The following is a 17529-nucleotide window of genomic DNA, read 5'->3' on the forward strand; positions in this document are numbered from 1 at the left end:
GATACATCTTCTTCCCAGGAATACGTGTTCCTTTCTAAATTACTTACCACTCTTTGTCCGGCTCGCAGTAAAATGAAAATCGAAACTCTTCACGGGTAAATGGGATTATGACAGTCTGTCTTTAGCTATTTTCCAAATGAGCAGCCAGGAGCTCCAGGCTTCTATTTCTAAAATGTAAACAGTTCTCGCGCGTGCGCAGAAAGTGCCGGCTGCATTGCTTAGGCCAAGTCACATGCAACCGCGGAGCCAAGTACATCTGCCGCTATTATTAGGCCCGGAATTCAGTTTGCTGTATGTACCTCGCTGCCCCATCGTTGTTTTTACAGAGCCTCAAAAAGCAGGAGAAGTGTCTTTAGAATTGAACAAAAGCAGACGCCTGTGTGGACGAATTAATCTGCCGCCGTAAGAAACACTGGGTCTTGTCTGTCGGCAGGCGCGGGTTACTTTAGGGGCTTCTCGCGAGGCCGGCAAAATACAGTAAGGTGGGCAGCTGTGACGTCCCAGGTCGAAAGTGAAAGTTCTCGGGTAAGTCTGTTTTGTGTGCTGTGTAATTGTATTGTTCAAATTATATGGATATTTATCCTTATTATGCCCAGGCTTTAGTCGACCTCATGCAACTAGCTAAAACTAATACTGAATTTTGATTGTTTTCCCCCCAACACACCGCACTGTCTTTTTAAATAAAAGCTGTCTGTGGTTAAGCTTTAAAAATTTGAAAATGTGCAATTTGAAAAACAGTTTGCATTCCATGTTCAAATTGGTCAACTATTTTGTGTCCTTAAGGGTAGAATTATTGTTTTGTAACTGTATTGAGACCCCATGTTTTCTTTACCATCTGTAGCTAAATCCTGATTTTTGAGGTAAACAACGCTCTCTGGGACGTTTTGTTTTGAATTCCTTCTTATGAGTGTGGGCCAGCATGCAAAGTGGGAATGAGTCACACCTGGCATGGGACCACCTGGAAGCTTTATAGGTCTGGCATTAGCCAAGACCTTTTGATTTTACTAAAATATGTATTATATATTTACATAGAGGTCCTTTCAACCACAGTTCTTCATCCATTGGCCTGCTCTTGTGTCATTCATATTTTACTCCTGCCCACTACAGCATACTGCATGGGGCAGTGGGACACCCTACCTAAGGCAATGGTTAAGTTCACTTTCAGTGACTACATTTTGCTCTTTCACAAGGAGCACATACACACACAAGTTAGTTCCCTTCAGTGCCAGGGTTTTTGTTTGTACTTTACAAATACTTTAAAGTGGTAATTGTGTTTAGAGCCTGATGTGATAGCAGGAAGCTTCTGATGCACATTCCATCTTAATCAGATCCCATCTCCTGCCAATGCTGATGTAAATTACTTCTGGAGTGTTTTGCTTTTCTGGCTGCTGCAATTTCAAAGCATACCAGATCAGATAGTGTCCATTTGCAACTGTTATGTATTAGGTGATCCTCTTTCTACTTTTCTTTCTTTCTTTCCTTCTTCCTTTCTTTCTTCTTTCTTTCTTTCGTTCTTTTCATTCTTTTCTTTCTTTCTCTCTTTCCTTCTCTTTCTTTCTTTTACTTTTATTTCTTTGTTCTATTCTTTAATTCTTGCCTTTGATGTGTTTTCTTTTTTATTTCCTGCTTTCTATTTTCTTTCCCCTTTTCCTTCTCTTGTTCTTTCTTTCCCTTTCATTATTTATTTCTCTTACCTTCATTCATTCCTTCTATTTTCTTTCTTTCTACCCTTTTTCCTTCTCTTGTTCTTTCATTCTCTTTCCATCACTTTCTTGCCTTCCTTTTCTCTTTCCTTCTCCCGTCCCCCTCTGTCTTTCTTTTTCTCCTTTCCGTCTCTCTTTTCTTCTGTCTTTCTTTCCTTCTTTCTTTCTCAAAGGCAAGAGGCTTGCAGCCATTGCCAGACTGATTGACTTTTTTAGGTCTGTGTTAGCCAAAACCTTTTGAACTGACTAAAATTAAGTCTGTATCATAGTTATTTATAGGGGTTTCAGCCAGACTTCATTCATTACTCTGTGGTTGGTTTCATTCACATTTTCCTTCCACACACATCAACATGCAATAATGGAGAAATGTTTCAGTCCACTGCAGCCATTGGCTCACTTCACTATAAGTTACGGCATGCCGCCCTTTCACAAGGAGCACATCCACCTACAAAGTAGTTACCTTAAGTGCCAGGGAGTGCTATGGTAAGGCAGAACTGGACGGATCAGGGATAAAATTGCAAGACATCTGCACTCCAAAAGGAGCAAAGTCCTCATAAAAGTTTGCAGATTAACAAAGCTCCCTGGGCCAGATGCAAAAAAAGAACAATTTGCTCCTTGATCGCCTGTCTGACCAGGATGTATTCTGCAATAAGCTTTTGTGTCATAAACTAGAATAGTCCCAAAAAGTGAAAACATATGGGTTAAACTGATTTGTAACAAACTAATATGGCACTTACTCTGCCTCTGCATCCTGGTAGATGACAGAAGATGGTACACAGATTGTTATGAAATGGTCGGTTATGAGATTTTCTGACCAGCACGTTTTGCCTTAGGGTGCATTCCATCACAGGAATTGTTGGCCAGCAAAGTATCAGCGACTCCAGGACATCGGCATCGGGGGTGCAGTCCTTGCCTGGTTGAAGTCATTCCTCAACAATCGCACACAGAAGGTTGCTCTGAACCCAAACATTTATGGTGTGGCGTACGTCAGGAGTCGGTGCTGAGTCCGTATCTTTTTAATATATATCTGGCTCCGCTGTTCTCACTTATAGCCAACTGGGGCGTGAAGGCGATATCATATGCCGAAGATACACAGTTGGTGTTCTCCTTTAAAGTTAATTTGGTGGACTCCTTCAAGAGTTTTGAGGGTTGTCTGAAAGCTTTGAATGAATAACAACAAACTCAAACTCAATGCTGAGAAAACAGAAGTGTTATTCTTCGGCAAGAACCTGCCACTAGCATCAGATCTGGGGTGGCCGGTGGAAATGGGTTCACCGCCCGTGCCAGCAGGCACAGCAAAAAACCTGGGAGTGAAGTGTGAGGCAGATCTTTCTTTCTCTGCCCAAATTCAGCAAGTGACAGCCTCCTGTTTCAGCAAATTGCGGACATTTTTACATCTACTGCTGGAGGAATGCCACAGAGTCATAGTCCATGCCACTGTGACATCTAGGCTGGACTATGCTAACGGCCTTTACCTGGGCCTGTCAGTGTGCCTAGTCAAAAGACTGCAGATGGTACAGAATGCGGCTGCAAGACTGATTAGACGTGTACCATTTTGTTATCATATCTCTCCGCCTATCAAAGAGCTCCACTGGCTGCCGGTGGCAAGAAGAATTGAATTTAAGGCCTTGACTTTGGCCTTTCGGTCAATCCATAGCAATTGCCCTAGCTACCTGAAACAATGGTTATGTAAGCCAAATCGCTCATTAAGGTCCAACTATCATAAACTGCTTTGTACTCCACGAGTTAGGAAAGCCCGGCTAGGCGGCAGATCTTTCACGGTCGGGGTGACTAAGTTATGGAACTCTCTGCCGAACGACATTTGCCATATTGAATCAGAGTCACTATTTAGGGCAGCTGTGAAAACGTGGCTCTTCAGCCTAGGCTAATATTCTCAGGTTTTTTTTGCTGTTGTTTGTCATTCTGCATGCTGCCTATTGCTATAGCACCGGTACACCTCTGTTTAAGGTAGGTGTTCACGCTTTAAAAATGTCAGTATTATTATTATTAATGCTGCAGAACAATCCTGGGATGCTGTGTAGGTTTAAGATGGCGTAGTAATCTTCTGAGGGCATCTGGAACATCTCAGATGTTAATAAATTAGTTGTAAACATCATGATCCTTGAAGAAAATGTTTTCTTGAGCAATAATATCAAAGTTATTTGACCCATCCTGATTGACATTGTCTGATATTTCATTGTATGTGATTCATGCTTGTGCTAGTATTGTGATTCATTGTATGCACACTTTAGTTTTGTTAACAAAGTAAACTTGCTTGATCTAATCAACAGTATGCTTGAAAAACTCAAGCTTTAACTGAAAGGGTTCAGTAAACAGCACTCTTTACAACTTTTCTGCTTTCTGTTAGGATTACAGAAGAAGTGATTCCAATTCCTCTTGCGTGGCAAAAACATATGGAAAAGTCATTCATTGAGCTCACTAGCAGTAAGCCTTGTTTCCAGCTTTCCATAAAGAATTTCATTCGAGCTCAGCTTTTCAGTGTTGCAAAAACAGAGATGGCAGATATGATACAAGTTCTGTAAGGTGTGCCGTAACAATTACAGGATTCTCCCACCTAGTCCGTAATGGAAGAGCAATCACTAGAGGGGTTCTTTTTCCAAGATCAAAACTTTGCCTCGGAACTGTTAAGGCAATTTAACATTTTCAGACAGAACAAGATATTGACTGATGTTCGTATCTGCGTTGGTGGCTGTGAATTTGCCTGCCACAGAAATGTGCTTGCCTCCAGCAGCCCTTACTTCAAGGCTATGTTCTGCAACAACTTTAAGGAAAGTCATCAAGAAAAAGTGGAAATCCAGTGTATTGACCAGGAGACCCTGTCTCAAATCATCCTATATGTTTACACTGGAGAAATTCTCATCACAGGGGAGAATGTGTTGTTGCTTATAGAGGCGGCATCAATGTTCCAGTATCCAAAGCTATTTGAGGCCTGTTCCAAGTACCTCCAGAACCAGCTGACACCAAAGAACTGTTTGAGCATTAAAAGGTTGTCAGAAATTTTATGCTGTGAGAATCTCAAGAGTAAAGCGCTGGATATGGCCTTGAAATGTTTTCCTGAAGTAGCGAACTCTGAAGACCTAAAAGAGCTCTGTGCTTGGGAACTGATGAATTATCTTGGAGATGATGATCTATGCGGAGAAGAAGAGCAGGTGTTTGAGACAATAATGGTCTGGATACAACACGACCCACAGGCAAGGAAAAGCTACATGCAGGATTTGTTTGAGAAGGTCAGGATACAGTACGTCCACCCAACATTCCTCTTCCAGTTTATTGCCAATGATCCACTTATTCAGTCCTCCCAGGTTTGCAAAAGCTACTTGGAGACGGCCCGCAAGCTAATGTTTTGTCTTTACAGCACAAATGCTCCAGATATCAAACCAATGTGGCATGCTCCACGGAGGTACTCTCAGCAAGAGTTCATGATCAATGTGGGAGGCAGAAAGAACAGCCAGCAGACAACCAGAGACGTTCTGTTGTATGATGAAAAGACTCACCAATGGATAAGTCTTGCCAAGCTACCACTGCGACTTTACAAGGCCACTGCAGTAGGTTTGCACAGTAACATCTATGTTTTAGGAGGGATGCCTGTCAGTAATGAGAAGCGCCAAGTTAGTTGTAATGTGTACATTCTGTCTCTTAAATTGAACCAGTGGAGGATGGGGGAACCCATGCTTGTCCCCCGCTATTCCCACAGGAGTCTCACTTACAAGAACTACATCTTCTCAATTGGAGGTATTGGCAACAACCACGGGATCTTGAGTTCTGTAGAGAGATATGACACTATTTACAATACCTGGGAGGCTATGTCAAATATGCCACTTGCTGTCCTTCATCCTGCTGTTGCTGCAAAAGACCAAAGAATCTATCTTTTCGGAGGCGAAGATTGCATGCAAAATCCTGTCCGGCTAATACAGGTAAAGTAATTGTCAACCTTCCATATGTTTTAATAGTTATATTAATTGCACCAAGCAATGATATTTCCAATTGGAGCTAATGAAAAATGATTTGCTACTGTACTTGCCATTAAATGAGTACACGTGTTTTTTTACATTAGGGAAAAATTGTATGTTGCTAAATCTTTGCATCAGTAGCTCAGATGATCCAAACCACTTGTTGACCTATGCAGATGTTGGTTATATGCTTAAGCCAAAATATATATTCAGTTGACACTAATCAAGCAGGCTGAAAAACACAGCAATGGAGAAGGGAAAGGGTTTAACATTTTTAAAAATCCATCTTAAAATATAGAATTTAATAAGGAGCATGGTATAGGGTTTAATTTGCTTTATCTGAACCGTGTCAGACTGGAGCAGAATTTCAAAGCTCAGAAAAAACATGACAGAACCAGACAGACCGAAGGGAGCAGGTTGAACATAAGAACAATCCATACAAGACAGTAGATAGCCCCATGACAGGATAAGGCACATAACCACAAGCCCTGTAATACACCATCCACAGCCGGTAGTGTTATCTGGCAAAGGTCTGACTCTAGAAAAGCTGTAGAGGAAATTACAACTAGAAAAAATTGAGTGTAGCATTTGAAGAGTAATGTCGGACTAACCTCTGTGCTCATTGATACCTAGAGTGCCAAAGCTGGATAGGTAAGATAGACTGGCCTTGCATTGAGGAGCCTGTTTCACAGTGAATGAATGAATGAATACACATTTATATAGTGCATGGCTACCAAAGGCATCCCAGCGCTTACTCGTGGCACCTCATTCATCAGACACAACTCATCGGAAAAGGAAGGTCTTCAGCTGTTTCCAAAAACTAAAGTAATTGGAATCCGAGCGAATATGCTCAGGCAGGCGATTCCATGGCATAGCAACATTGTACGAGAATAGACGACCTCCGGAGCGAGCTCGCTTGATCATAGTTACTCTGAGCAAACATTTATGCTTAGATCGCAACATCCTATTGGGAACATAGAGTTGAACCAGCGACTGAATCATAGATGATCCCTTCCCGACGATGGCCTTGTGGGCAATGCAAAGGGCCTTAAAGCCTATCCTGGCCTGAACAGGGAGCCAGTGCAGGAAAGCCAATGCTGGTTTAGCTGAACTATATTTAGGAATGTTCATAAGTAAGCGGGCTGCACAGTTCTGAACAATTTGTAACCTGTTAAAAGTGCCCAAAGGGGCACCAAGATACACTGCATTTGCATAGTCCAGTCGCGAAAGTATAAGCGCCTGAACTAACGCCCGTCTAGCATCAAAAGGAAGAAGAGGAATAATCTTCCTTATCATCCTGATCTGTCCATAGCAGCTAGCTGCCACCTTACATGCCTGTTCTTTTAAATCAAGCTTGCAGTCCAGCCAAACTCCTAAGCTCTTAATCTTAGTCTTTGGTACAGGTGGCATACCTAGACAGCTAGGCCAAGAAGCTTCAATGCTAGTGGGAACATTATGCCCAAGCAGCATAAGTTCCGTTTTTGCACCATTAAGTTTCAAGAAAGACTTATCCATCCAGTCCGAAATCTTTCCCAGACAAGATACCAGACCTGATTCTCGTTTTCCTTTCTGGCTTAGAGACACCACAAGCTGTGTGTCATCTGCATAGATGACAATTTGGATGCCCCAAGGATACACCAATTCAGCTAAGGAACTCATTTAGATATTGAACATGGTAGGGCTAAGAGATGATCCCTGGGGGACTCCACACTGCAAAGGAATGTACTCTGATGCAGCTTCACCCTCAAAGACACAGAAAGAGTAACTCTCCATAAAGGACTGAAGCCAGCGAAGCGCCACTCCCTCTACGCCCATCTCCTTGAGTCTCTGAATCATAAGTTGATGATTGACGGTGTCGAAGGCTGCGCTAAGATCCAACAATATTAGAGCTGCGCAGCCTCCGACATCCAGGATCTTCCTAGTCTCCTCAATCACAACAAGGAGTGTGGTCTCAGTACCCTGATGGCATCTAAAACCTGTCTGGTAGGGATGCAGGCACTTATTGTTTTCAAGAAATGAGTACAGGGCAGAGTTGACATGTTTTTCAGCCAATTTGCTAATACCTGGCAACAAGGAAATAGGCCGATAGTTCGCCCAGTCCTCTGGGTCAAGATTAGTCTTTTTTAGTAATACAGTGACCCTGGCCTGTTTCTAGAGAGGAGGCACCACTCCACTACCCAGGGAGGAATTTATCACATCCCGTATGACTGGAGAGACAAAGGGGCATATTATCAAGGGCCATTTCGCCGCTTTTTTGGCTTTAAAAGCCAAAAAAGCGGCGAAAATTACATTGCCTTATTTACTAGGCGGCGCTAACATGCATTAGAGCATGTTAGCAGCCGGATTCCTAACGCCTCGCCTCGCATCTCCAATGAGATGCAAAGTAGGCGTTCTCAGAGGCAAAGTAGGCGTTTCCATGCAAATACAACATGGAAGAGGGGCCACCACAAAAGCGCCGTATTTACAAGGCGCCCCTGGACTTGAGGAGCGATATAAAAACTCCCGCTAACCGCGGATATCGCCGATAATGTACGTCTAAAAAATTCCCGACTTAGCCATGTGCATAAAGGGAGGTGGATTATAAGGTTGCATCCACTTCTCCCTATTTACAACATTCCCTTCAGCGCAGGTCTCACATCGCTGGTTTTCATGCGATATTAATGGAAATTGCTGTAAATCGCCGGATTTCACATCGCCTGTTGGCAAATCGTTGCAAATACGCTGCTAACATGGCGATGTGATCCGGCGATATACGGCGATAATGAGAAACGTGCTAAACGCGTTGAGTGATATTTATCGCTCGTTGTTGATAATATGCCCCTATGTCAGGTATTAGATTCAGAATAGACGGAGGGGCCGGATCAGAAGGGGAGCCTGATTTCAACTGTTTGAGAAGTTCCTACGTGGAGGATAAGGAGTGAAGAGGAAACTCTTTCAGCAGAGTTTGCTTATCCACAATAACACTGTCCCCCAAAAAACTAACATTTGAGAATGTGTTATAAATCCTTTGGACTTTAGAGGAAAAGTATTCTGCAATATCGTCACACCTCTGCTGGGCATTATCAGGAGCCGGGAGAGGACTGGGGGGAGTGAGAAGGGGCTTTGTAATTTTAAAAATTTCACGAGGAGAATTAGCAGCCAAGATGATCTTGTCACAATAAAAGCTCGATTGAGCTTCCTTTATTTCATTTTCATACAATTTAATTGCTTCTCTGTATTTAACTTTTTTACTCACAGAGTAATCTCTTCTCCAAATTCTTTCCAATTTTTTACATGATTGTTTCAGTTGCCTCAAAGTCTGGGAATACCAGGGCTTTTTGTTGATTCCCATACGATGATAGAATACTTTCCTAGGAAGCACTGAATCAAGGGTAGATTCAATCCAGCTATTATAAGCAATAATAGCAATGGCCTGAGGTAGGGGGACTGCTTTATTTAGCTTAGTGATGAACTTTCCTAAGGGTAGTTGAGACCAAACGCGACTACATTTCTTAATATTTATACGTGCCAACAGTCTGTTGTTTTCTCTGATAAAATGTGTAATGATCCCAATTGAAAATTGAATTCTAAATATTCATAGATTAGGTGAATATTTCAGGAACACCATTAATTAAATAATGAGTAAGGGAGGCATTACAAGACGTAAGAAAAGACTCAGATTACAAACAAGGTCATTGATATTCTTTAATTGAAATATCACAATAAAGGCAGTGTGAACCAGGTCAAAGGGTGTAAGGATGTAAATGGATTAAGGAATTTCTAGTAAGAGTTTAACCTTGAGCTCCTCTTGGCGTATGTTGAGAAAATGTCCCATGCAGAAAGAATCAAGGGTCTCCAGTTGGTCTTACATGCACAGCTCAGCAGCTTTCCATCACCATAGATGACAGTGGCAGGGATTCAGGTTGAGTGCCTGGGTGCTATCTCCCAGACTCCAGCTTGGAAGAGGTATGTTATATCTAACCCTGAGAAATGGAATATCTAGTCCACAGAAAAACCAAGTTGCCCATTGCTACTGAATAGGAACCTGAACATTAGCATGAGGCTCTTGCTTACCTTGAAAGATCTTTCGACTGTGTCTGAGGTGCATTCTGCGTGGTCTTCACCCAGGCTAACATCTGTAAGGCTAAAGCAAATTATGTAAACTTTGAATGCTTTTATTGGGGAAGGGTGTGGTCCTTGGCTATTTAAACTATACTGTAAGAATGGTTGTCTGTAGGAGCATGCAGCCAAGTGATACCTCAGTGGTACGAGAAGATCTTCTTGGATTTATCCCTGATATACCTGTACCATTATACAGTCACACAGCCCATGACAAGCTGGGCAGCTACGATTATTGTTTTTAATAGGTATTAAGATAAAGAAAGTCATTATCGTGCCTGACTTCTTATTCTAGCGTGGAGTCTTGGTAGTCACTACAGCTTGCATGATACTACTGCTGGTTAAAGAGAGGTGATGGGAATTGGAAATGTTTTGTAATCTCGACCCGAGGGGTTTATTTTAGCCTTGTTAACAAACCACAGTGTAGTCCCATGGGAGGGGAGTGGGGGGGTCGACTACTGGTTGGCGTGACAGTATCAGATCACTTGTAGGCCTTAGTCGTGAGGAAATTCTGCATCCTGTACAAAACTTGGCGATTGCATAGTAATCACTGTGAATAACAAACTTAACAATAACAAAAAGTAGTGTCTGAAAAAATTGCTATATATTTATATAACGCTTGCAACCACTTTTTGTGCCACTTTATAGTGCTGCTTTTGACAGGTATAATATATGTACATATTAGAAATAGCTGTGTGCATGTGTGTGCCCTGTTTGCTTAATTATATTCATTCATCACACGGCTACCATTGTTTGGATGGGGGCCAGTGCGATTTGTATTCCAGGCTAGTAGCTCACATTGTGACATTTTTCATCCTGACATAATTACAATTCTAATGACCCTGAACTCTCCTGAACGCCCTCTATTTAGTTATGATATACCTAACTAAATTATGCCTTTATGGAAAAGAAGGCCCCCATTTATCTTTCCTTTCTCAAGCCGCAGATGCTTTTTAGGTGAGTGAGTGATTTACAGCTTGTAAATTGAATAATCTATTGGTACCTTTTTATTCTGAGAACAGATATCCAGGGCTGCATTAACCATTAAGCAAAATAAGCATGATCTTAGGGCATCAAGGGAAGGGGGCATCATAGAAATTTCCCATGGCCGGATTTACCATGGACTATATGATGCAAAACTGCAAATGTTGCAATTAGAAAAATTAGGAGAAAACTTTTCAAATATGAATAAAGTGGAAGTACAACAAAACTAAACATTATTTTCCATTGTACTGTAAGTTTTGTTTAATTTTGAAAAATAAAATGTTATTTTACGGTTTATTATTGTTTACATTTTGAATTAGATATAAATGGGGGCACCAATATCTTTTAAGTGCTGAGGGCCTCTAAAGATCTTAATACCGCCCTGCAGATGTCTATTGTGACTGTCCAGTGACATCTGTTTTTGGCTTCTTAATAGCTTCCTATGGATGCTAGTTAGTGTAATTCAGGGTTGGGAATAGATGGAAGAGCATTCAACAGTCACAGGCCCTTCACCATGAAGAGTTAGCATGCTTAAGTGGTTAATTACATTGTAGCTTATTGGTAAGGCTTCACAGAAACTCAAATCAGGATACCAATCCACCTGTGTCCAATAAATACAATTAGGATGTGGGCCTTCTATTGCGACCCATGAGCAAAATTGTTAATCACTCCTAATGGTTAGGCCATGGACAAAATGCATTCAAAGAGGCGGAATTAATTGCCCTGTTAAAACTAGTAATCTTGAGTTTCCAGTTCCTGCCCATTGATGCACATTTTTACCACTCCCACACGTTGCTAATATCTAGCAAAGTCACATTGTGGACCAGTGATGTGAACCACATCGTGGGATAGTCTTATTACTGGTTGGATGATGCACAAAATATATTTTGCCCCAATAAGATCTTGGAGTTGGTGCTTTGTTAAGGATATGAGCAGATTGCAACTGTGTTGTTGCCTTGATGCTTTTAGATCTATTGGATGTCTTTACATCATCAACCAATGAGATCTTGTTAGTTTCAGGAAAACCGCATCAGATGAGTATTGGGGTGTGGCCTTCCACTGATTTCACCCCTTCCTCACTGAAATACGTTGGAGAGAGCCCCAGCATTCACCTTTTTGATTTATACAGTTAGGTGTTAGGTCCCCCAAGGATTAGCCGTCTCACCATATCTTTTCAATGTTACTATTGGTCCATGCTCCTGCGCTCTCATAACTTCCTCTTTTTTACGTTTGCAAATGACATCCAGATACTGCTTTGACTGGAGAGGGGTTGATTTCACATATATGGCATTTAACCAATGCTTACAGGCAGTGAGGAAATGGATGGGAGTCAAATGTTTAACATTGAACTGAGGTTATGGTTGCAGGTGACGGACTAGAACTATTGAATGAGAATTTCTGGATGGAATAATGGAGGACTAACCCTTTTCCTGTGATGCCGTTCAACAATCTTAGTATCAATTTTGATGCTGTCTTTCATCTCAGGATTCGAGGGACCACCTTTCTTTCTTATGCTTTTTCAGTTAAAATAGCTGCATAGAGTGAAGCTCACTTTACATTTGATGGTAAGAAAACTGCTGCTGTCTCTACTGATGGGGCTATTCTCTTGAAGTTTCACTGGCTTTGGGGTGTCCTTGCCTCGTCTCTTTCAAAACTATGTATAATATACATGGCGCAATATATGCAAGGTCCTTCTGAAAAAAGTCTTGTGGTCTTATAATCGATGCCTGATAAAAGCTGCTTGCTTCAAAAATAAGAACTTTGGCATGCAGACTCTTCCTGTCCTAGGCCTTGATTTCTGGAATTCACTTTTGCTTCATCTTTGTAAAAGATGAGTCTCTAAGTTGTTTTCTGAAATGCAATAAATCAGTTTATTGCAGTTCAGAAAACAATTTAGAGACTGACTGTTTGCAAACCACTCCATTTGATGTCTTGCCATCCACATCGAGTGCCAGGAAACCCATATTTGTGTTTACTTAGGAAAATATTCAAATAAATAAATATGTGTATAGCACTGGTCAGCTAAAGCTACCTCGTGGGTCTATGTCATTGTGGACACCATATTCCACATCAGCTTTTCGAGTTAGACATCATTGTAATGTTTCTTTCTAAAAAGTCAATCCAAATAGTTCAATTTAGGGGCATTCCCTCAGGATGCATCATAGTGGCAATGAATGCCCATGACTAGAACATTGTGTCCCTGATGACTTGGATTAATATGGTACCCTTACAAATAGAGTTTCAAGGAATTAAGGTATTTAACAGCATGGGCTTGGCCATAAATCTAGCATAAACCCTTAAATGTTGAAGCTATTTTTACCACAGTGTTGTGGCCTTTTTTTTGTTATTTTGTTTGGCTTCACTGGACGGGACCAAGAATATCTTCAAAATATAGCTAGAAATATAAAGTATAGCTAAATAGTGTTTCTTTAAAAAAAAAAAGGAAATGAGAAAAAAAGTGCTCTGTATTTGTTTATTTTTTCCGTAAAATCAACATTAATGAAAGGTTTGCTGTGCTAAAGTCAACATCTTCACAGATTTCAGGAAGATGGAGAGCGGAGTGCAAAAAACAATTTTTTAACTACATTTTTCAAAAAATTTGCCTATTTTTCCAATTTTTTGTGCTTTCAAACTACTTCCAATTTGTGATAGAAACCAGTGTGAAACCCTTGAGTGATCCCAAAAAGCTGTAAATACCTGAAAAGTAGACAACATACTGAACTCATCAGACATTCATTTGTGTAAATCCCTAAAGGTTTTCTACAAAAACTAAATGTTGAAATTAAAAAGTATTGAAAATGAGTAAGGAAAAACAGCCATTTGTAACAATGTTTTCATCTGTAACTTCTTGTCCCGATTGCCGACTTACAAAAGCAATATACCATTATGTCCACTAGAACTGTCTGGTTGCAGGGGTATATAGGATTGGTAGGTTGTCCAAGAACTTTATTTTTTCAGAAAGAACAACTTGACTGCCCCTTCCTATGGTTAATCATAATCATATTAACTTTATTTCGGTTCCATGAACCATAAAAGTGCACAATGCAAAGGACGTGCCACATACATAAAAGGATCATAAAAACAGATCGTATCCAGATATCAATAAGAATGTAAAAAGAGAAGAAAAAAAATCCAGTCATAAAACAAAAATTGGCACATACTGATAACTGAAATCCCCCAACAACAGAAAATTATCTGCTGCTAAAATGTGAGGTGTTAACTGTTCCATGAGCTTCGCGCTAAAATCTTTCTTTTCACCTTTTCATTTTGCTAATCAAGCTGACCCGATACCATCCGTCCCCTGGCAGACATGACATCACTGGGGCTCCACCAAATGGTATCAGGTCCTACACATCATACTTCAGACGTCAGATAAATTCTTGAATGTTTTATTGAGGCATGAGTATACCAGCTTCCTGACACTGCAAGTCTGTAAACATAACTGAACTTGTATCTCTTGAAAGACCCCATAGCTTCCATCTTAGAACACCTCCCCCGTACCATTCCTACCCTACATCATATGCATCCATATCACATCATTACACATATGTAGGTGGGCACGCTCTAGATTTAATATTCACATATGCCACAAACCTAGTAGTGGATCCACCAGTCGCACAGGTGTGGATCGACCACTTCTACTTAAAGTTCCTTCTGGATGTTCAGAAAGCCAAGGGTGCCCCCCATGATGCCAGGGAACTTTCGAGACCCTGGAGAAAGGTGGTTCCCTCCAACCTTCTCATTTATACAGACCTTAGACACCATTGCTATGCTAAAAGTATCTAAAATGAAAAGGGAAAACCCCCCTGCACCCTGGTATTCCGAATCCTTAAAAAGGGAGAAATCCGCCTGTAGGAAATTGTAACGTAAATGGAGGGAATCCAAATGAGAAGAGGGGAAACTTGCTTACAAAACAGCCCTAAGGAAATATTTAAAATACTGTAACATCGCTAGAAGGACTCACATAGCTGAGAGAATCAATTCTGCGAAAAACTCCTCCAAAGAGCTCTTTAAAATCCTTAAGGAACTTACGAACCCGAGCAGTTGTAATCCCATAATACCTACATCCCAATTGCTCTGCTCCCGTACAGACGTTGTCAACATAAAGGTAATAATTTTTGGAAAGGAGTGGTTGGACAAGCTTCCATACAATCTTTGCAGTGACTCCCAGCATTGAAGGGCAACCTACAGGATTTAGAGCAGAGTCCTTCCCTATATACAGTCTTGCCCTTTGTAAGGGATCAAGGACTCGTCAGTGGCTATTTTCTTTCCAGGAGTATAAACCTTTGGAAACCTGGCAGACAAATATGCCAAGACAGGCCGAATTTTTAACTACCTTTCATAGTCTGGATGGTCCTGGGGTAATGTAGCAGAATTATCAGAAATCGATCTCTGCTAATGACCAGTTACCCCCAATTTGAATGTGAGGCCCAGAAATTTCTACAACTCCTCAAGTGAAGTGGAAATCCACTGGTGTGCCCTTGAGTAAGACATAAGAATGCCTCCATGATCCCTCAAAAACTACTGGGCACGCAGATTTGTTTGGAGCACAGTTTCCTCAATTAGTCAACACACAAAAAGAGTTGGACTTATTTGATGGGCAAAACAATTGCTGTATCAACTTTATATCCAGCGTCTGCAGTGAACTGGGCACTGCAGAGAGGCTGCACTAAATTGGAGAGCTGCGCAGAGAGCACTCGTTCTGTGCTTGCTGCCACATGTGTCCGCTCTCTGGGCTGGTCTACCGTGCTACTCTCTCTCCGCTGCACAGATTGTGATTGTGGAGGGACATCACAACTTCCGTAACCATGTTCCTCAGCATCACTGGATGACGAGTCATTGGATGAAATTCCGCTGACTAAAAATCGCTTCCAGAGTCTGCCCCATTTTCTTCTCCAACAGTACACAAGAAGAGGTACTAGAAGCACATATAGGTCCAGGATACATGCTCCCAACAAGATGGAAGTTACAAGGAAGAAGTATGCAGTTCCTTAAGAAGAGAGTAGGTAGGGTCATTGCGGAACTGAGGAATCAGATTGGGGGATCTGATTGCTCAGGATTAAGAGCCCTCACACACCCAGGTGGGTGTCATGCTTCATCATAGTGCGTGCTCCTCGATGGGCCGGCGCTGCAATGCCCAACAGCCTCTCGAGGGGGGCTGTTTGCTGGAGATCTTTTGTTTTTTGCCATAGATGCTATAGGTGTAGAGGGGTGTAGGTATGTGTGGGTTAAAGTAGACTAAGTTGTACCCTAGCAATGTAAAAATATGGGTCCTCTTGTCTAGGTTAAAAACACAGTGGTGGCTGAAAACAGAAATAATGGTCTGTTCCAGGTCAAGAGATTGTGCATAGGTGGGTCAACATGTTTCTTGCCGTGTGAAGTCGCTGTTGATCAAAGGCAATTCTTCAGGACTGGGAGACCTAATCTGCACAGTGGTTGGGTTAGTTATCAAGTGTTGGTAAAAAAGTACCCAACCACAGCAGTATGTAAAAAACATAATCCAAAGTTTATATTATACTTTAATATAGCTATAGTAAAAGTCAACCTGAAATGATAAATAGAAAAAGTAAAACACTAGGTATAAGTCATACCTGTATACATTTTACCCAATCAGTGACGCACATAAATAATCAATGCATGCAACGGTGGATCAGCCCTTAAGTGATTAAGGTTCATAAATCGCAAGGCATATGGAAAACATATCAAAACAAATAGGTGACACATTCATGGACACTCCACATCAGATCAGAGACACTGCATGTCCAGTTCAACTCACCCAATTCGGATTGGTAGTATGGCCCCCTCAGGTGAAAGCAAAGGACGTGCTAATTTAGTGGGATAAAACTAAGGAAGTAGAAACAATTCAGTGGTCAGGCATCTCTCATGGTCCTGAAAAGTACCTTTAAGAATCCAAATTGTGTACAATCAGGTCAATACTCATGGTTTAATAGTGCGCTTGGTAACCTACCCTGTCTCTGCCACCGCGGAGGCAGAGAAACCGTGAAGTAAGCGTAGTTAAATACTCGCACGTAGCTGAAAACAATCCGCCCGTCAGTGAGGTTAACAAGTAGCGTAGACTAGACTGCCCGGTGTTCTGCAGAGCGTCTCGCAGCCAGTTTCATGTTGGAATAGCTGTGTAAACCGAATGAATACATGTGCAGGGCTGTACCGTACATAACTGGAGACCACAGAGGCTCGGAGTGGTCCCCTGGTTGGCACCATATTGGAGGAGGCGTGCCGGCCCAGGTAAATGTGCTTCCATGACTACACAGCTCACCGTAGGGGAATATAAGGCCTGCGAATGAGCCGCATCCATAATGAAGTCCTATGTGCATTTTCTTCTCCCTTAGATGCTATCTTAGTATATGATCCAGCCTAAGAGGTGTCCTTCACACCTCGAGTTAGGGCATAGATAACAGTCATCCACCTAGGTGCCATCTCTGCTGACTGTCTAAAACCTTCCTTCTAAAGCACTATCGTACGTAGAAGGCTGAAAAATGACTCTAAATCAGTTGGTGTGTGTGTGCAACTGTGAGATTTGTGTGGCAAAGTGTAAAGGCACTTATTGATGGGTGGGTGTATGCGTCTGAGATGTGTGCAACAGTAGAAAAGCATGTATCGATAGCAGCTTTTCCAAAGATGCTAAAAAAAAAACTATAAAAAAAAGTATTACTTCAACTTGCTATATACCCAATACCATAGCATGCTTCAAAGTACAAGGGGTGAGACCACTCCAGCCGCTGTTCATTTATTATGGCACTGGCATGCAGCAG

At 41.6% G+C, this 17529-nt stretch overlaps 1 protein-coding gene and 1 long non-coding RNA gene across 4 annotated transcripts in view; one reads left to right on the forward strand and one right to left on the reverse strand.

Annotated features, from left to right (window-relative positions):
* LOC146830822 (uncharacterized) overlaps positions 1-17529 on the reverse strand; it is a 35402-nt gene that overhangs the window by 10779 nt on the left and 7094 nt on the right. The window contains exon 1 of one of the 2 annotated variants that reach the window (XR_014961486.1): positions 48-121. The exons of the other annotated variant lie outside the window; for it this stretch is intronic. This is a non-coding gene — a long non-coding RNA (uncharacterized LOC146830822). Of the gene's footprint in view, positions 1-47; positions 122-17529 lie in introns of those variants that run through there. 2 annotated transcript variants of the gene reach the window in all.
* KLHL38 (kelch like family member 38) overlaps positions 217-17529 on the forward strand; it is a 75594-nt gene continuing 58281 nt past the window's right edge. Inside the window, exons 1-2 of one of the 2 annotated variants that reach the window (XM_085604992.1) lie at positions 217-525; positions 4072-5638. In XM_085604992.1, coding sequence (XP_085461118.1) covers positions 4289-5638 — 1350 coding nt within the window. In that variant the 5' untranslated portion in view covers positions 217-525; positions 4072-4288. The remainder of the gene's footprint in view (positions 526-4071; positions 5639-17529) is intronic. The other variant, XM_085604993.1, reaches the window with a different exon arrangement.

Source organism: Triturus cristatus, chromosome 5_1 (genome assembly GCF_964204655.1).
Source record: "Triturus cristatus chromosome 5_1, aTriCri1.1, whole genome shotgun sequence".
In the NCBI taxonomy this organism is placed as follows: domain Eukaryota; kingdom Metazoa; phylum Chordata; class Amphibia; order Caudata; family Salamandridae; genus Triturus; species Triturus cristatus.